The 21,303-nt window shown below is 39.1% G+C and overlaps 1 protein-coding gene across 4 annotated transcripts; it reads right to left on the reverse strand.

Annotated features, from left to right (window-relative positions):
- Positions 1 to 1,336: 1,336 nt before the first annotated feature.
- On the reverse strand, positions 1,337 to 19,503 carry nptna (neuroplastin a). Of its 4 annotated transcripts, none has more exons than XM_077007356.1 (8): positions 19,239 to 19,502; positions 14,998 to 15,166; positions 12,081 to 12,175; positions 5,026 to 5,159; positions 4,535 to 4,808; positions 3,049 to 3,058; positions 2,448 to 2,524; positions 1,337 to 2,348 (listed from the first exon to the last, which is right to left on the reverse strand). In XM_077007356.1, the coding sequence occupies exons 1-7, from the start codon at positions 19,309 to 19,311 to the stop codon at positions 2,464 to 2,466; spliced, it is 816 nt and encodes a 271-aa protein (XP_076863471.1). In that variant the 5' UTR covers positions 19,312 to 19,502; the 3' UTR covers positions 1,337 to 2,348; positions 2,448 to 2,463. The 4 variants fall into 4 exon arrangements, with proteins under 4 accessions (XP_076863471.1, XP_076863470.1, XP_076863469.1 ...); XM_077007355.1 differs by having other exon boundaries at positions 3,049 to 3,061; XM_077007354.1 differs by having other exon boundaries at positions 3,049 to 3,070; positions 19,239 to 19,501.
- Between the last annotated feature and the right edge of the window lie 1,800 nt (positions 19,504 to 21,303).

The following is a 21,303-nucleotide window of genomic DNA, read 5'->3' on the forward strand; positions in this document are numbered from 1 at the left end:
AAGGATCAAATATGTATGATCCACACATGTACCATATTTTATAAGAGTGATATACAAATAGAGACCATTCAACCAAAGATAAAGTTATGTGTTTCTTTCCCTGTCAAACTTACAGACAGCAAAATATGCAATGACTGTGTTTTCTGACTTTAACAGAAGATCTAGACATAAGCAAAGCCACGAGAATGCTAAATATATCTGCTGATCAAACTGCTTCCAGATATATGGTCATCATTATTATCATACACGATGCTGTTGCGTTGCAATGGTTGATATTAGATTAAATCCAATGACGTTATGATATTAAGTACTGAAGTAGCTTGCTGAGAATCGGTCAACAGGCAATGAACGAAATATGGCAGCATAATGTGTACGGGAACAGATAAAGCCTATGGCCTGTGGAGGACAACATGTGTGTGAGGTAGAACAGCAGCCTTCTGAGTTATCTTCCTTCACTGCCCAGAATGCGAGAAGAGTTCTGTCTGCAGGTGTGTGCTTCTCTGATTTTACAGGAATGTGTGTGCAGATACGAATGGTGCTTCTAATGAATGTGAGAAAGATTTTGGTGCATTGCCACCATGTTTATATTAGTAAGCAGGAAACGGGAGAAAGGTGAACTTGTGAACAACTAGCCAATCCTCAAAATGTTGGCATTTTGAAATAATCATTATGGAATTAAAACACTTGCTGCAGCCAATTTACTACATAGAAAAGACAACAGGGTTAAGTAAGCTCAGAACTTTTTGCCATGGATTTTATTGCACAAGCACTACTTGTGTATTTTCATGAAGATCTTTAGATATACATAATGCAGTCTCTGCGGTCCTGAAGCGGTTGAAAATAGAAATGGACTTTTGAGTATTTGTTGGTCAACAATGCCCCCCTGCGGTATGATAATGTAACTACTGTTGAGTCACCTGCTTTGCCATCTACATGATAATCGTTAATATATAAATATTGTTGTGCTGATACTGAGAAACCTTTAAAAATGTCAGGAGGAGAGGTTATGGTGTGAATTGATTAGAACATGACATGATTACTGGGTGTGAGAGACAGGGTGTTGATGGAGCTGCTGGCGTTGTACCGCCTACATTACTGTGGCAAATCATTACACACACGGGACCACAACTATTTTGGCTGATCTTATTTAAATTAATTATATCTAGAGCCAGTATTTAGTGTTGCTTCAGTATCTAGGGAGGTTTACCACTTTTTATAGACATAATCTCTAACATATTTTGGTCAAAAATTCCAAATATATTTTCACAAAAATGAAGTTTTGTAGTGTGATAAAAAAAAAATCAGATTTTTATAAAGAACACAAAAGAAATTGTTCACTTTGGAGTTTTTAATTGTTAAAATGACAAAGGATGTGTCTTATGATCACCCACACCATGTGTGTTGGGTTTGCTTTGTCTTGTTTCCTCTTCTGCACTGCAGGACCACTGCTCTGGCGAGGAGCTCACAGCTGAAATGGTGCAGCCCGTGACTGGATACGGTCATGTGTCACTTATGGTTTGAACAGTGCACTTTGCTATTCATGGAAAACCTATAATATTAAAGCTTCAATACGCAACCAAAAGCCAATAGTAATCAAAAAAAGAGAAAAGAATAAATGAATAAAATGCTTATTCGACTATATATGAACAAATATTGCATAGGATAGAAGCCATGCTGTATAGTATGCATACAGAAGAAGCTGAGACATTGATAGATAAGGTTTACAATTAGAAAAGGACAATCGCAATTACATCTGAACACTGTGTCAGAATGAATAACATTCAGATAACTGTGGATATTTCCAGTGACTTGATTCATACATAAATAAACTGATGTACAGTATATGTACAAACTAAACATTGTAGGACATAGTAAAGCCCTTTTCGGTTATTGAAGCTTTTTACTCAAATAATCTGTTAAAGTCACCTTACCAAAAACGGTATGCAGTGAAATGATGAACTTTACAAAAATCAAAAAAGTTGATGATTTCCTTCAAATATAAATATTATCTACATAAAGTCACTCTGAAATACATAACTGAAAATCCCAAATCTGTATGAAACAGCAGGTTAATATCTTGCATGCACTACATATCTCTATTTGTTGACATGAAAAAGAAAATCGATATAAACCAAAGATAAACATAAAGCAACACAATCATGCAATGAAGTGTTCATATTATTCACACCATCACTAATAATGGTTCATTCCCATCAAATATCCTCTTCACATCGTAAGGCATGCCTCAAGTGGTTGTATGCTTTTTTTGTCTCACCAATACTTCTTTCTTAGTCCCAATATACTTTTTCTTTGTTACGTTCATGTGGTCATGATATGAATGTCTGTATCTAAAAACAAACAAACACATTTAGAAATACAAAAGGGAAAAGAACAGGATATTCAGCGTTTGTCAAAAATTCAACAAAACCGTAGCCATGTCTACTTACCTTACTACTACTCAGCTCAGTTTGTGTTCCTCTGACGCAGGTTTTTGTCTTTATGATTGTTAGTTGAATTAGTTTTCCTGGAAATGATATCAGAGTATCACTCAGCAAACAAACTTTGTAGAGGTCTTGATAGAAGATAATTGAAAGAGTTGTGAGAAGAATGATTCATTTAAACAAAAATAAATAAATAACACTGTTTTATGCATCAATGCAGTGTGATCAGTCGGAAGCAATATATACACAGCAACACACTGAGGCCTAAACACTGCACTTTAATCCACTTTCATATCCAAAATAAGAAAAACCAGCATAATAAGCTTTAAAAAAAAATATGCAATACCATCAAGTTCACTTCTGTACAAGACTGTAGCATATTATGCTCGTCTCACTGAACTGGTTGCCATCAACCACATGCTTTTAACTACAGCTCAGCAGCAGACAAATGATCTTGTTAATCTTGACCTTCAGAACACATTAGTTAAATCAGGTGTGTTAAAAGTTGAAGCTTTTGAGTGCATTTGTGGGGCAGGTTACATGTCCAGCAGGTGTCACTCTCACCATAGTGGTAATGAGGCACATAAATAAACAGGTTGATACTTACGCTGGGCCAGCTGCTTCATCGTCTTGAACAGATAAAGAAACAAAACATTTTTCATATTAGTTTTGGATCTTTGGCAATATCAACCTCTTACAAGCAAGTTTAAAGTGATACAACACGTCAGACAGATGCGATGCATTCTACCATGCATAACATCAATCACCCCATCTATGTTAAGCTTTCACAGTTTTTTGTGGTCATTCAAAAGATGCTGTTGAATATGACAGGACTGAGGAATGAAAGAGCTGAAGCCATGTGCTGATTCACGAATCGTCTTCGCCTCCGATACATTAAACGCATGTCATGGTAATTAAACCAAAAGAGTAAAAGCATTTTGAAATTTCATGCTTGTATTTTAATCAAATTCTTGAAGATAAAAGTCTAAGATAGCAGCTTAAATATAAAATGTTAAGAGAAAAAGTCAAACATTTAAATTTCTATGAAAGTAAAATACAAACACAAAACACAAGATTCAAGCCAGAGACAGGAGAATATAATGCAGATCATAATGTGGGAGGAAAATGTCTGGATGAACACATTCAGACTCCAGGATCATGCCTGGATGAACACACCACATTCAGACTCCAGGATCATGCAGGTTCTCGCACTTACCACACAAATGTTTAAGGTTATGCAAATTAGGGAGAAAGGGTGTGTGTTATAGTATCAAACACTGTAAAAAACCTCCACTGTAAAGATTACTTTCTAGTCCAACACTTGAGATCAAATCTAGCCTCACCAAAGCATTTCCTGTAATTCTATAAGAATTAAAAAATTGAGCCACCAGATGGCAGTATTCAACAGCTCAGATCACAGGTTATTAGCAGTCATTGTTCTAAAACATTTAGCAAGAAAACATTTTGTGCCATCTGAATTAACCACACAACACAAAACCATGTGTTAATCCACCAAAAACCATCACAAAACTTTGCCTATTCTTGCAGGTGCATAAGGTGCTACATGGCCTACTCGGTCAGACCTGCTGCAGGTACAGCCGACCTTACATTCCAATATAGCACAAATGAAAACAAAGGGCCTTGGGCCTGGACCTCCGCAGACATAAATAATTGAATATGCACAAGCTACACATACAATACAGAGTCACATTTCTCCTGTATATCGGATTGGGGCCAGTATTACTGACATCACATGGTGTACTAGAGTGTGTGCGTGTGTTTGGGTTGGACCTGGTGAGACTGAATTATTAAGTGTGAGTGCAGATCAGTATCGGATAATGGTGCACATTGTTCCAAAGAGTTAGCTCTGAGAAGCTGCAGAGGTAAAAAGAACAGTTTAGAATGACTCTTGATTAATTAAACGTCAACCATAAACCCTTGAAATTCATATCAAACCAATAAAAAAAAAAGATGACATCAGCACTTATGAGTGCATTTCAAATGTATTTATCCACCAAACACAGAGATGACATTCATAAACAGTAGCAAACGGTGCCCACAGACCACTAGCTGGACTTCACACGTTAACTCACCGTCAGACACATCATCGGGCTTCTTACGCTTCTCATAGATGACAATGATGAGGACCAGGATGATGACTTCAGCTAGGACCCCAAGAAAGGGCCAGAGGGGAGCGAGACGACTCCGCACACGCAACACTGAGACCATGACGGCGGAGCCCAGAATGTTGGTGGCATTGCACTCGTACTCCCCGGGATCGGAGTCGATGTCCAACTTAGTAATGGACAGCTCTGTGTAGTTGTCCTTGCTGTTGATGAAGAAGCGTCCAGTGGAGTTGTCAATATCCTGCAAGGTCATTTAAGAGAAAAGGAGTGAGATTAAGGGATAGTGGAAGCAGGATGTGAAAGAGAGATAAAACAGCAAAGGCCATGGCACAAACAGGACACAAATATGCATACAGACTTTGGACTTTGGGGGTGGGGATTGGGGATCAAGACTGTAGAAGGCAGTTGTCTGGTTTTTCAAGCCACATCCACTATGATGGAAAGGAAGGGATGCGTACAGTGTGTGCCCCTTTGTCCAATTTGCGCCAGAGCCAGACAGGATAAGGGTAGCCCGCGGACTTGCAGTAGAGCACCGCTCCTTCACCCTCATTCTTATTCTCGCTGCGCTTGTGTCCGATGATTTCTGGAGCGGCTGAAGGACAGAAGCAAAGGGACGAAAGATAAGGGCAACAACAAAAGAGGTCTTATTGCAGAAATCCCCTCACCTCCCCTTCTCTCTTGCAGTGGGTGGCATTTTCTTTTTTTCCCCCAGCTTTAATTATTTTTATAGGTGATTCACATGGCCTTTAATTTAAGGAAATTCTACGGAAGATGAATCCTTGAAAGAAAGTGTGAACTGTGTGTGATTTTCTTCAGTATTTTCAGGTGTTAGAAACCAAACGCTGAAAATCTTGCTCATCAACCTCTCAAAGAAAAATTAATAAATCCGAGTAGCTTATAAAATGTATACATATATGGATGTCTTAAAGAAAGGTTATAAGAGCGTCTGTTCTCGGTCATGTCGATGTGCCATGTGCCATTATTACCCTCATTATTGATCCTTTTCATCTAAATTTTTTTTTCCTCATGTATTAGTAGTGAGGAGGTAGTAACAGACGTAGGACAAAGGAGAACAAATATATAAATAGAAAACAGCAGATAATTTAAATAAAACACTAAAAATGACAAATACCATCAACACTGCACTGAAATTCCTACAGCTTTACAGGGGGAGGAGACAGAAAGAGAGCATGCATGCATATGAGAGAGAGAGAGAGAGAGAGAGAGAGAGAGAGAGCGAGCAAGCGCACAAGGCAGGGAGGGTGGGGTAGGACTCAGAATATAAAATTTAATCCCCACTCCCTCGGACAGGCTGCCATCTGCTACTGCAGAACACAGTACAACCAATGAGAAGAGAGACAGGTGTGCAGTATATGCTAAAACGCCATGAATTTTTACCTTAATTTCCAACTGACTGCCTACATCTTTAACAGCAATATAAAGGACTCGTATACAGTGTGCAAAATAATTCTGCATTTTACTAAATTTGCATTTTACTAATTTTGCGTAATTCACTAATGGATCATATAGTTATTCCGATTTTTTTATGGGTATGGAAGGAATTTCAATGTAAAAGACTTTCCAGCCAAACTTGGAATGCAGTCACATTGATACTGTGTGATGCCATCATGCCCTTTCTCAGATTCCAAGTTGTGTGTCATTCATACAAGACTCTGCATGTGCTGCACAGCAAAGTGTAGCCAGCCATGTCAAAAACAGCTACACATACTGGCACTAATCATTAATGTTGCAACACCTGAAACACAAAGAGAAACAGACAGATAGACAGAACAGAAGATAGGCTTACAGTTTTTCTGGCCTGTATCCCATCACTTGATTTCATGAATTTGTCTTTTATTCCTAGACAGGGTACAGCGCTAGAAATGGTGCAGTAAAACAGGAACCCGAGAGAATCAGTTTTGTGCTTCCTTTTTATAAATGCTTTTGACTAGCACACTCCAAGCTGCATAAGTGATGAAAATACACTACTCACAAAAACAAACAAAAAGCACATCAAATCCAGATAAATGAAAGACTCAAGTTGAAAATAATTACCACTATAAATGTGTACTTCATTTTGAATAAAATAGCCATGGTCAACAGAAACTCCCTGAAGGATGGATTCAAAATGACACAGACAAGGTATAAAATCAAATAAAGCACAGCACACGACAAGCTGGAGGGCAGGAAGACCGTGTGGTCTGGTCTGTCTTGAGAAGTCATACTGTGCATAGCTATGCTGCTCACTGCATTTATAAACAGTGACAAACCTTCAAGTTACATTATTTAGCAGTTTGTGATGTTGATATTCATAGTTACTGCAGCATCATTGCGAACACCCTCATCCATCTTCTTCCGACAGCTACTTTAGTCATGGGTCACCTCGTTTTGGGACTTAAATTCCACAAAATTATATTTGTGTACATAAACGTATATATACACAAATTAAATACACAGACAATAACTAGATGTTGTACTAGGTATATAAAAACTGCCAAATAATGAAGGTGTTTGACATTTTTTGCAATCCACAGCCACGTCTCCATAGCACAGGCAGGGACAGCCAATCAGAGGCTGGCGAATTATACACTCTGGCCAGCGTTCCCAGGGAGACGTGAACCGAGGGTCTTTGCTATTCTACTGTATTTGTACATGACTCAGACTAGCAGCAATAATTTTAGGGCAAACAGTTTCTATTTTAGAATTGGAAGCTGTGTTGTTGCTGTGGAGATTGCTTTTATGTGGTTCAACCTGATGTATTGAACAGTAATTTCGTTAGTTCAGTTAGTTCAAAACAATGGTTTCATGTTACTTCTGCAAATATCTAACTAGCTTTGCATTTCCTGAAGGAAATACAAGAGGGCTTGAAAAGGTGTGCCGTGTTCTGATTAAGGTTACGGCTAATACCCTTGAATGAGGAAGCATAAGATCAATGCCTTGCCTGGGACCAAGAGTTGATGTGTGGAAATGTACGTGGTGTGTATGAAGATGTGATAGAAAAATGTGTATAAAGTTGTGCAGTGTGTATGGTGTGCATGATGTGTATGAAGGTGAGTAGTGTGTGTGTATATGGCATTAATGAAGGTGAATATGTGTGGGTGTGCAGTGTGTATGAAGGTGTATACAATTTGTGTATGGTGTGTGTCTGTAGTTGAAGAGCACCTAAGGTACATTATATTGCCAAAAGTATTCGCTCACCCATATACATTATCAGAATCAAGTGTTCCAATCACTTCCATGGCCACAGGTGTATAAAATTAAGCATCTAGGCATGCAGACATTTTACAAACACTTGTGAAAGAATGGGTCGGTCTCAGGAGCTCAGTGAATTCTAGCGTGGAACCATGATAGGATGCCACCTGTGCAACAAATCCAGTCATGAAATTTTCTCGCTCCTAAATATTCAACAGTCAACTGTCAGCTGTAGGAAGTGTTTGGGAAAGACAGTAACTCAGCCATGAAGTGATAGGACACGTAAACTGATGGTGTGGGGTCAGCAGATGCTAAAGCGCATAGTGTGAAGAGATCACAAACTTTCTCCAGTCAAACACTACAGACACCCAATCTACATTTACATTTTATGGCATTTGGCAAACACCCTTATCCAGAGCGACTTACATTTTTATCTCATTTTTTATACAAGTGAGCAATTGAGGGTTAAGGGCCTTGCTCAGGGGCACCTGGCCTCAGGTCTGGGAATTGAACCCACGACCCTCCGGTCACAAGACCAGTTCCCTAGCCGCCAGGCCACGGCAAGGTTAGGGAGTATTAGTGAGAATGGAAGTACTGAAAGAAAAGAAAGGTCTTTAGCTGAGCTTTGAAGATAAGAAGAGAGGCAGAAGAACAAACAGAAGAAGGTCGAGAGTTCCTGAGAGCGGGGGCAGCAACACTGAAAGATCTGCCACCCATAGTGGAAAGTCTGTGTGTTGAGAGGGTTAGTAGACCTGAGCTAGAGGACCTGAGCTGACGTGATGGGACTCGAGGGAGAAACAGGTTAGAGAGATAAACAGGTGTGAGGCTATGCAAGGCTTTAAAAGTCATTAGTTGGATTTTGTAGCAGATGCGTTCTGAGACAGGAATCCAGTGTAGTTGATGGAGGATAGGAGTAATGTGTTAAAAAAAATTTTAACTCTGGCTGCAGAATTTTGGATGTACTGAAGAGTGCGTAGTGTTTTCAGTGGTAGACCATACAGCAGTGAGTTAAAGTAATCCAATCTAGAAGTGATGAATGCATGGACCAGGGTTTCAGCATCTGTAAGTGAGAGTATGGGGAGAAGCCGAGCAATGATATGGAGATGGAGAAAAGGAGACTTATAGACAGAATTGATATGTGGGACAAACATGAGACAAGAGTCAAACAAAACACCTAGATTACGTACAATAGATTACTGGCTGACTGAAGTGTCAAACAACTAGACTGCATTTAGAAAAGGCAGAAATGTCTGACTTTGTGATTGAGTTTAAGGAAGTTGCTGTTTAGCCAGTGTGTTATCTCCTAGATGCAGGACAGCAATAGGGAAAGTATCTGTGGAATTGAAATTGAGGTATATCTGTGTGTCATCAGTGTAGAAGAGAAGATTGAGACTAAAGGAATGGATAATATTGCCAAGAGGAAGTATGTATATAAGATAAATAACAGGGAACCAAGAATAGAACCTTGTGGCACTCCCCGAGTGACTGTAACAGATATGGATTAGCACAAGTTACAGCACTGAGACCTAAGAAACGCAGTTTGAAAGGAGTCTGTACGTTAAGCGTTTCAGGCTGTATTAAATTGCAGAAATGTGTGGAAGAAGAACTAGATTTGCATTTCCTGAAGGAAATACGAGATGGCATGAAAAGGTGTGCCCTGTTCTGATTAAGGTTATGGCTAATACCCTTGAATGAGGAAGCATAAGGTCAATGATCTGCCTGGAATCAAGATTTGAGTAGTGTGTGTGTGTAGAGTCTAGTGTGTATTAAGCTGTGTATGGTGTATGGGAATGTATGTGGTATATACGAAGGCATGCTGGAAAAATGTGTGTGAAGTTGTGTAGTGTGTATGGTGTATGTTGCATATGTTATGTGTATGAAGATGTGTGTTGTAGTGTGTAAGGTGTATGATCGTGTGAAAAAAGCCAGTTCTAATTTTGAGAAATTTACATGGGAGCCAATGGGGCAGTTTCACCGCCTAGGGCCAAACAAATCCTCATAACTCAAACTAATTGATCAAATGATTACGCCTGCCAGAATGTGTTTTTCTACCATTTACAATTTAAATGGAGCTCCTCGGTGAAGGCTTAAGAATTTTACAGCAGTTTATCCAGCAGGTTTTAATAATTTTTCATGACAGCACGCACTCTTAACTGGCAGTTATAATTTGAAATTCTGAAAATTCCACCATTCATTCCTATGGGAAATTTAAAAGTTTTTAACCTCAATTTATTTAAAAACTACCAATTCAATCAACTAAAATAATAATAATAATAATAATGGCACAGATCTGAGCTGAGACCTTCGAAATGCCGTTTGAACAGGGTCTGTACGTTAAGTGGTTTGGGCTGTATTAATTGCAGAAATGGATGGAAGAAGTGGAATAATTATAAGTAGTATGAGGGATAACAATAGGACTTTTCAAGCCATCAAACTAGATTTGCATTTCCTGAAGGAAATGCGAGAGGGCTGGAAAAGGTGTGCCCCGTTCTTTCTAAGGTTATGGCTAATACCTTTGAATGAGGAAACATAAGATCAATGCCCTGCCTGGGACCAAGATTTGAGTAGCATGTGTAGAGTCTAGTGTGTATTAAGCTGTGTATGGGAATGTATGTGGTGTATATGAAGGTGTGTTGGAAAAATGTGTATGAAGTTGTGTAGTGTGTATGGTGCATGTTGCATATGTTATGTGTATGAAGGTGTGTGTTTGGAGGGGGGGTGCGCGTGCGAGTGTGTGTGAATGATCGTGTGTGTACAGCATGAATGAAGGCGAGTGTGTGTGTGTGTACAATGGTGTGTGCAGTGTGTATGAAGGTGTGTACAATGTGTATACAGTCTGTGCATGGTGTGCATTTGTGTGTCTGTGAAGGTGAAGAACACCTTAGGTATGTGTCTGTGTGTGCGCCATGTCAGAGTGATTGTGTGTGAATGAAGGTGAGTATATGGTATGATTGTAGGCAAGTGTGAGTACAACGTGGTGTACTCAGTGTGTGCAGTGTGTATGGAAGTGTGTATAGTGTCTATAGTGTGTAGGTGAACAGCTTAGTTGTGAGTGTGTGTGAGAGACAGAGATGTATGTGTGTGTGGGGGAGGGGCGAGTCGCTGGTTGTGAGAGGGTTAGAGTGTAATGTGTGTAGAGTCTAGTGCAGGGCTATTCAACTATATTTTTCTATGGGCCAGATTTGGCAGAGAGCTCTGACCTGTGGGCCAGACAATTTTCAGACATATACCAATACTGTACTGGGGCGAACGTAACTTGTTGACGTAAAATGTTGCAAATAAAACAAATAAAATATTATTTATTTTTAAGGCGGTTTATCAAATATTTATTATTATTTATGGGGAGATGGGCCACGTGTACATGTTGCATATGTTATGTGTATGAACTTGTGCAGTGTGTATGATAACACCTCCTTAGGTGTGTGCATCTGTGTGGAGTGGGTATGCGTGTATGTGTGGCTGTGAGAGAGATGCATGTATGTATGTATGCATGTGCGTGTGTGGGGGGAGGGGGTAGAGACATTCAAAATAAATCAAAATAACTATCACTGCTTCTCTTAGTGGAGAAACCTTGTTTTAGTCCGATTTGCACCCTCTGAACAAATGGTAAAAAAACGGAGATGGTGAGAGAGGACCCCTTGACGATGATTTTAGTGCAATCGTTTGTGATTTCACACAAAAATGTCTGATTTATGACAAGTTAAACACACTGACAAATTGTGAAAAAGCCAATTCTGATTTTGATCATTTTTCATGACAGCACATACTTAACACACTCTTAACTTGAAATTCTGAACATTCTGCCATTCATTCCTATGGGAAGTTTACATTTTTATTTATTTATTAAAAATTACAATTCCAAGACCTTTGAAACACAGTTTGAACGGAGTCTGTACGTTAAGTGGTTTGGGTTGTATTAATTGCAGAAAGGTGTGGAGGAAGAAGAAGAAGCAGCAGAATAATAGTCTGAGGAATAACTCAAATAAGAGGCATTGGGATAACAACAATGGACTTTTCAATAGAGGGACAAACTCACCTTAAAGAAAGAGTCTAATGATGTGAAATGCAGCAATCATTCTAGAATAAGGCCCAATAACTCAGATTACCCCATGTAAAAATAAAAGTCTCCAAAAGGACAGGGCACAGTATAATTTTCAATGAGGCCACTGGCTGTGCTCTAAAGCACTGGAAAACATTTCTGGATTCCATGAAGTAGTTTATGAGTACTCAGCTTTCAGGGATATGGAAAAATAATCAATAAGTTACTATGCACTAATAATTGCAGGCAGTTGTACATGGTGCTTACAGATGGAAGTCATACCTTTCACCTCGATTGTGGCATTAACTGGAGGGGCCATATCAAATGTGTACACACACATGTATTCGCCTGCATCCTCCATCCTTGGTTTGGTGATTCTGTGTTTGAAGAAAGAAAGAAAAAAAACGATGGTTAATTGATTAATGGTGACACCAACTATTCTCACCAGTCACCTGAAGAAAGCAGCTGTGTGATGTTTCTTAGCAACCAGCTGCTACATAATCTTTAATACAATGATGTATCTCTCTCTCACACTCTCTCTCACACACACACACACACACACACACACACACACACACACACACACACACACACACACACGTGTGCATGTGTTTTAACCTTTAAATTTTAATTTAATGTTGAGTCAGCTTTGGTTCCTGCATGACCAGGAGTGACCTGTGGTTGTCATACTTAGCAAGGCACACCACTCTTAGTTATCTGTTTATAATACACATTTATAATGGCATGATTACTGTGTAACTGTTGTTTCAACAAATGTAAATGTAAAAGGAACACGTTTTCTATTATCTAGATGAACTTTGAGAAACGGGGGTCGGCAACCCGCGGCCCTAGCGGCTCCCTGGAGCTTTTTCAAAAATGTTTGAAAATGTAAAAAGATGGAGGAGAGAAATATATTTTTTGTTTTAATATAGTTTTTGTAGGAGACAAACATGACACCAACATTCTTAACGTTTTCCAATGCTGTAAGAATGTGTAGAATAAATTAAATTAAATTTCAACATTTATGTCAATGAAGATTTGCGTCATAGCCTGCGACACACGTGTCTATTAGCAGGGCGAGATGAGGCAGGTGGCTGTTGTAAACACACCGGCGCGAAAGGTCTCGCGCGCTAGCGAATCGCGAAGTCGTGCACATCTCGAATTTTGTAACTTCGCGTGCCATGAACCAAGTCATGTTTGCTGGGCTCATACACCTTTACAAGGTGGAATTAAAGCGCTTGTACGTAACTTTCAAGGTCCATTTTAATAATTCCCAGCACGTTAAACCTAATTAAGTTAAATATTTATACATATACTCGTAATGACTCGAAATAATGCGCTTTTAATCACATTATTTAATGGTTGTTTATTTTCAAAACGCCCAATCTTAACGTCTTCACGTTCTCTCATGTTTCGTCCTGGAATTACAAGAGGCTCGTATTTGTTAACGTAATACAAGAGAACTGTTCAGTCAGACAGATATTTGTTGTGAAACGAAGTAGTTCCAATTTCAAGCATTGTCAAGTACTTTAGCCTAAATCTCAGCACTTTTCAAACCTGAAACACAAAGCAACATTAAAATTCATCAGGTAAATGTTCATTCCCCTGTTTTAAGTTTCTTTATACTACCACATATCGTTTCGGACAACACTGCACAGAACGTGACGCGCCAAGTTTAAACGCCTCCGCCGTTTGCGGAGGTTCGCGCGAGGTGTGGGGAGTCGCGCGCTACGGTCACTCGCGAAAGTATAATCTTACAACTAAAGTGTTGCCCTCCATGTTTGAAGACACTCAGGGTTGCCAACTTTTGAAGATCGCTTGGAGTGAGATTTGAACCTGGAGGAGGTGGCGAGTGTAAATTGTTGACGGGGACGTAAAATGGACACAAATTAAGTATTATATCACGATCGATCGACAGTGGTTGGCGCCAGAGCGAACTAGTAACTCAACTCATTGAATCAGATGTGGATCAGAGGTAAATTAGATTTTTTTTTTCGGTGTGAGAAATCGGAAGTGTGGCGTGACAGCGTGTGAAAACGGTTAAATGCATGTGTCTCACGCTCAATGCGTGAGAGTTGGCAACCCTGGACACTAAAGAATTAGTTTTTAAATAAATTTTGTAGGATAGACTTTAGTTTGTTAAGACTATTTGTTCTATTAGTTTGTACACTGTTCCTGTATTTTTTTATTATTTATTTTATGTTGCACATTGCTGCTACCACTAGATAAAAGCCACTAGATAGCATGTACTCTCTGTGACCTCATTTTTGTTATTATTTGTTTGTTTTTGTTGTTTTCCACTGATAACAAGATTGTTACATTTATCTTAATTTATTTAAATTTGACCATTAGTGCCTAATGTGGTGTATTACAGATCACTTGTATGACTTTGCATCGCTTATATCAAACCCACCTTTTGAAATAAGATATTGTAAATTTGATTAATCAAACCAATGACTGACCATAGACTAATCTAAAACTGGCATAGGCCTCTCTGCTGTAAATCGAGAATTGAATCGAATCGTGACCCTAAAATCGGAAATACAATCGAATCGAGAATTTAGAGAATCGTGACACCCCTACTACAGAATACACTGCAGGGAGAATAAACATTTAATCATGAATGCTCATTATGTATTTGTAGCTAACTTAGTCATTTTGATAGTAGGCTAATATAGATACATACAGCATGTGTTGCCTTCATTATAAGGCATTTAATTTTTTGCGGCTCCAGACATATTTGTTTTTTGTTTTTTTGGTCCAATATGGCTCTTTCAACATTTTGGGTTGCCGACCCCTGGTTCAGGAATTTAGTTTGGGTCTCTGTTTTTACATGCTCTCAATTTTCAGATGATTTATGCACATTCTGCTGCATAGATTCTCTCTCTACTGCAATGACCTGCTTGAAAAAGTCAAAACAAACTAGCAGTCTGCTCTGTCTAGTCTTCACTTCACACTTTCTAAGGCCAGGGTCATGGGGAAAGGTTCATCACAAACAGAGGGTGAAGCCTCTGTGTACTGCATCAGGCTAATTTGGAGTCACTAATTTGTGACTCCAAATGAAACTGAAATAACAGTGTCTCTGGAAACTTTGTATACTTAACTACAATTTTGAATCTCTCTCTCTCTCTCTCACACACACACACCTCAATATTTATAATCAACAGCTCATGTAAACATGACCACACACGGTCCTTACATGTGCTCCATGTAGTTTGTGGGGATCGATATCCGTGCGATCTCATCCCCATTCTTCGTCCAGAAGTTCCCGTTAAGGGTATTCGTGCTAGTCAGGTTACAATACAGTTTGACTGGGCTGGAGGACCCCGTAGGCAGGATGAGGTGTTCAGAGGAAGTGATCACCAGGTCTGAAAACACAGGTTCTAGATCAGCTCTAAACAGAACACACTGCAGGGCAAGTTGAAGAGGACTTGAATGCAGAGAGAACCTGTGGGGATGACCATATGAGTAAGAGAAGTGGAACTTTGTAAAACACATTGCAAAATAGTAAATAAAAAAATACTGTATACAGTATAAAAATACTATACTTGGAGGAACTGTATTCCTGTGTAAACACAATTGGTCCTTTTAAAGCAATTCCTATGAAGAAAAAAATAAGCAAAACGTATTTCTCAGGACTTTCAAATAAAATTTAAATTTATTTCACCAAGTAGAAATACTCTGGGATTGCTACTAGTGCTGTATCGACGTGATCTTCAGAGGACTCCCAACTCCAAAATGAGCTCACTATGCTAAAACAGACATTTTCAACAGCTTGATTAAAGTCCATACAACTTCAACTTTCAACATTCATTAGAATAGTGAACAGGGGATACAACTTGCAATACTAGAAAAAGCACTGAATTGTAGAAACAACCATAGACTTTCTGTATAAAAAAACATGATAAAGGGTGACAAATCTGTATCTCTTGGACCCTGTAATATTGTGTTAAATTTAGTGACTTGCCTTATCACAATTTCAGTCAACACTTTATTTTAATGTTTGAGTTTTTGCAAATATCTTGCAAAACATCTACATGTTTTGTAAGATATTCAGAGTTCAAACGTCTTAAAGGATGACATTTTATTTCTTTATTTTAAAATTGTAGTTTTAAAAAAGTGTAGCACAAAACACTTTGGAATCAGTCTATGTTCACTACAGAAGGCGTAGGATCCGATGACGGATTCTCGAGAGCAAAGACCTTAAAGGTTACTGAGGCCATTACTGGTTTTGTATGTTGCAGTCACAAGTGGAGTGGGATACTAGAGCTCAGCTATTCAGTGTGAAGCAGACGAGGGCAAGATGCGTTTCCTTCCTTGGTCACCGACACTAAATGAGCAATGAACACAGGGATTACCGAGACATGGCTGCGCAACTTGTCCTACCACTCAAGAGACACTGCAGCTAATGGACTCACTCCGCAACGAGGTATCTGGTGGGTCACGGATTCTGAGGAGTTCTTAATGGCTACAGGTCTATTCTGGTTCTGAATTTATAAAATCCTCTGTGGCATTCTGCATAATGACAAAGATGCCACAGACTCCGTGGGCCGCGCTGAGGAAGTTGGACACAGGCACCATTGCACAAGCCTGGAAGAAGTGACCGCCCATCAGCCCAATTCTCTTCCGCATACAAGCAGTGGAGCTCAGGGGCGGGGCTTCCTGCATCATCACAGCACAGCTCAAACAACTCACCGGCCAGTTTAGTCCCTGACAAAGGAGATGTATGAGAAGCCTGCTGAGAAGGGACAGGGTGAGATGGCAGAGAAAGGGGATGAAGATACAGGGTGAGGATGCAGAGGTTGACAGGGGGGAAAAGGATGAAGGAAAAGGGGAGTGTTTTTGAAAGAAATAAGATAAAATAATTAAATCCACAGTAAATCAAAAGAAGTGTTCAATAAATGAACAATACGAGATCATTTAAGGCAGTGGTTGAAAAGAAAACAAGCATTTAAAATAAACAGTTTTGAAAAAGAAAACAAGGATCTTAAAAATCCAAGACCATAAACGAAGCGTGATGACCTTGAACAGTGCTTCTGAATGTAAAATGCTTTGATGCTGAACATTTCATTGAGACATCTTACTATTCTTGTGTGGGTGTGCTCTGAAAGACAAACTCTCTGTTTCCATAGAAGCATGCTACAGCAACCAAGCAGGTACCTACCGATATCATCAGAGGGCTCGAGGACCATAGAGCCTACACACCACTACCCACGCATAAACTATACTGAATGCATCATACTGAGACAATACTGACAAATCTGCAAACATAAATGTGCTATAAATTTCCTTGGTATCAAAGAATAACTCACATTTGGGCATTATAAACAGGAACTAAGTGGTAATCTATATAAGACATAAGGAAGGAAGTGTCCCTTTTGCGTGCTCTGAGGGACTGTTGATGTTCCATGGATATTCTCAGAGGACAGACTGTAGCTTTAAAGATATTAAAGACAATAGCTTAAATAACCTGCTAGGAAACAAAATTTTTGAAACCCAGATCAAGGTCACGCAAAAGCAACAGCACAATAGAAGCTAAAATAACCAACGAACTGAACAAAGCAAATGTGTAGAATTAAAATCAAATAACATTAAAATTTAAAGCAAAAAATATTTTACAAAGTTTCTTCTGTCACTTCCACCGTAATTTTTTAGGATACTTTGCCATTGTGTAGTTTGCAAAATTTGTAAAAAACTGTAATATATATATATATATATATATATATATATATATATATATATATATATATATATATATATATATATATATATATAACAAAGTTAAACACATCTGACTGTACCCAAGCTTATTCTGATAATTTTGAACCCTGCTGATTCTCTGAAACAGAACACAAGTTCTGCCTCTTTAACCACTAAAGGCCAATGCAAAAACCATCTCTTGCAAAGCAACTTTCAATGTGTAGCAAAACCACAATATAAAAACCAAGTGTTCAATGTACTGACCTACATTAACTATCAATTCATTGAATCCACCCATTAAAACCTGCTTAAAAATCACGACCATAACATGGGTCTTCAGTCGTGAAGTCATGATGGGCAGATTTGATGCACTTGACGGCCGAGATGTGGGCTGGACTGTGATGCTGTAGTGGGCCTAATGTATGCACATAAACAGAGCCTGTCTGTGAGGGAGATAACAAGCAAAAAAAAGTGTCTCCTCCAAGGCAGGAAGCAAAGCATTGCTCACAGGCTAAAATATCTCAACGCGTTCAAAAAATTCTGCATTCAGTTCACAGTATATTTTTATGAATGAGCTCAACAAAAAAAATCTATGAATACTCTTCCTACTATTTCTCAGTGGTTGTTTTCTGCATACATGCGTGTTCTACACAATGATCAGAACTTGTGCTTTTGCAAAACAAAACACGGATGGATGCACCGTAAAGAAAACACGTTAAAACAACATCCTGTACATCCCACTTGATTTCTTAGTGATGCAGGCTGTTGATGTTTGCACTGCTTGGCTATATTCTTGTTCTGCTGGTGGACGTTACATTACCTTGATTCTTGTGTAATGTTTAAACGCCGGAAACAGGATAGGTGAAGCAGGTCCTTGACCTGCGGTTCTAGAACTTGAGAACATTTCTCAGGTTCTCCCAACGCCTCCGATACATGCAGAGACGCTGCTTAAAAGGGTTGTTTTAATTTGCACCACGAGATCGCAATTTATTTCCGGTTAAAGTAATTATGACATCATGATTTACCAGAATTTTTAAATAAAGTCCATTATTAAAGACTTGAACGCTATACCAGGACATCACCGCCATGCATTCCACTGCTGCATGGAGTCTATAAATAGAAGCACGCAGCAGGGTGAACTGGTTCTATTTCAGGTGCTGCAGAGGACCGGGGCGCAAGCGCTTATCTCGCGCCACCATCATTTCCTAATTTAGTGGGTTAATACAGTAATATCAGCTAAAAGCTGTATGCAATAACGGTTTAATCTAAAGTCCGAATACGAACAGGTCCTCAGCCGAGACGCAGGATTGACTGTCAGACAGGCCTGTTCGTGGAAATACAACTTAATCCATTTGTGACACAGAGCAATAAGATGACGACGTATCCTAAAAGATTCATTTAAGATTAGTATGTTTATTATTTAACACCGGAACATTTCGTTATTAGGTTTGACTAACCGTGAGCATATGTCGCCCATTCAAGCCTTAACGACAGAGGCTGCATAAAACCTCCGTCCACTGCTACACCTCGGTGCACTATATATATTAGGCTCGTTTGAGTAGGTTATATGTACATGTTGGGGTAAAAAAAATATCTATTTGAGCTTTAAACTGTGCCTAAACGAAGCCAATCCTCGTCCGTTAAACAAAAACACCGGCACCATAAGGAGCTCGCTACCCACAGGAAAACAAAGTAGCACAAATGAATGTTGAAGATGAACAGATCCCGCAGAAAGCTTACCGTTCTCAGCAGACACTACATGCAGCATCAAAACTCCCAAAATGATCATCACTGCGTTTCCAGGACAAGACATTTTCCCGGACCTAAAGCAGGTATCGGGTGGGGTGTCTGGTGAGGTTTGCTGAAGAAAGAATGATTACAATGACACTGCGACCCTAGCTGGCGCTCGAACCGGGTCACGAACACGTCCGTCAGGAAGAGGGCTCGGTTAATAGAGATCACCTGAGCTGCGGCTGGTCCGCTTTGAAACAGGAGAGTGGAGGCAACAGAAGTCATCTTCGTAAAATCCCGCGATAGTTTCTACGATCGTGTGGGCCGAAAACAACCGGTAGTCTTTAAACGAAGATACGTTAAGTTTAATAAATACACAATGAATCATTTTATTCATTATTCGTAACCAAATGTTTAAATAGATGTCTGCTTTATTTAGAAGTCTTTCCTGACACTCGTGTGATGTGATTCTGTTCTCCTGGTACCAACTGAGAGATGAACTATTCGTACTGCTGTTAGTGAAACATGATGGCTATAAATCTACGTCTAGAGACGTTTACAAAGCCTAAAAGAAATGACATGTTTGCTTTTGCTACAAAATACGAAGGGAATGTAGCATTTAAGCAGGATAAGAATATTAAAATAATAATAATAACAATAATAATAATAATAATAACAACAACAACAAGACTAATTTACTCATAAACATACATGTAAATCTTCAAACTTTTCTTTAGGCTACTTTGTGCACGTTCCCTGGACCGTCACAGCAGTGCAATAAAGAGATTTTTGGGTGGGTGAGGTGGGAGAAAACAAGACTAAAAGATCTCCTGACAATCTATTGATCCTAACTTGTCTGCCCTCCTTAGTTTACCACTGCAAAGGTCTAGAGCTAGGTCAACATAGCCAGTGTTATCCTGCTGTCTGTTGCCACCGCATTTTGACTTAACATCTGGTATTTGATGGAGGCTGTGATCATATGAACCCTAGGGATTCCCAGAACTTTTGCACAAAAAAATAACAGCTCCTCAACATCTCAGCATACTACCATACTCAGCAACACCACCATACTTAACATATTTTACATACTTTTTTTACATACTACATTAACCTTTTTATACGAAACCTCACTTCTGGTGTATGATATGAAAATCCTTCATTTTCATCAGGTGACCATGAGCTATAGTGAACTGCCAGTGACGTTTAGAGAACTCCACGTGCTTATGTTTGTGTTTTAATGACAAAAAGAGAGTTGTGTGCTGACACATGAGGTATACAATTGAATATAAAAGTCTGTTGTGTTTTGTATTAAGAAAAAGAAGACCTAAAGTTATACTGCCACCTGCTGAACAATGTAAAATGTAAATGTGCCATATTTTGTCAATTGTGATTTTTTTACACCGCAATCGAAATTTGTCCTCCACTTTTAACCCATCTGTGCAGTTAACACACACACACACACACACACCAGTGATTGCTAGGGGGCTGTGGTGCACACATGCCCAGAGCGGTGGGCAGCCCTAGCCCTAGCCCGGGGAGCAGTTGGGGTTAGGTGCCTTGCTCAAGGGCACCTCAGTCATGGCCTCAGGTCTGGGAATCGAACCCACGACCCTCCAGTCACAAGACCAGTTCCCTACCACCAGGCCATGACTGCCCCAATGAACAGATTACATCAAAAGATAGACAAGATAAAAGATGTAGTTAGTATGGACATAAAAGTTAATAGATTAATTCTTCAAAAAGCAGTGAGTAATGATGAGTAATTAAAATAATAATCCTGAATTTTTGCTTTGCCAAACCAACTGGACATTTTATTATTTCCCTTGATCACCAATAACTGAACAGTGTCATCAATAACTGATTGCTCTTTGAAGAAAGAACAATAACTCTAACTTCTCAGACAGACAGCTTGAACTGTATTAAGGTATATGAACATTTAAATTCTTTATAGTGAATCACATCTATCGTCTCAGTTCAACAACAAGAATCGACTCAATGTTGGTCATCTCTGTTAAAGATAAAAAAGCAATTTAACAGGCTATTATAATATTACATCGTGTTTGTTATTGCTGTT

The sequence above is a fragment of the Brachyhypopomus gauderio genome, chromosome 5 (assembly GCF_052324685.1).
Source record: "Brachyhypopomus gauderio isolate BG-103 chromosome 5, BGAUD_0.2, whole genome shotgun sequence".
In the NCBI taxonomy this organism is placed as follows: Eukaryota; Metazoa; Chordata; class Actinopteri; order Gymnotiformes; family Hypopomidae; genus Brachyhypopomus; species Brachyhypopomus gauderio.

Coding starts and splice junctions, on each gene's coding strand:
- nptna (XM_077007352.1), bottom strand. CDS start 19,311: ATGTCTTGTCCTGGAAACGCAGTGATGATCATTTTGGGAGTTTTGATG. Junction 15,167..19,238: donor TGTAGTGTCTGCTGAGAACG/GTAAGCTTTCTG, acceptor CTGTGTTTTCAG/ACCTGGTGATCACTTCCTCT. Junction 12,176..14,997: donor ACAAACTACATGGAGCACAT/GTAAGGACCGTG, acceptor CTTCAAACACAG/AATCACCAAACCAAGGATGG.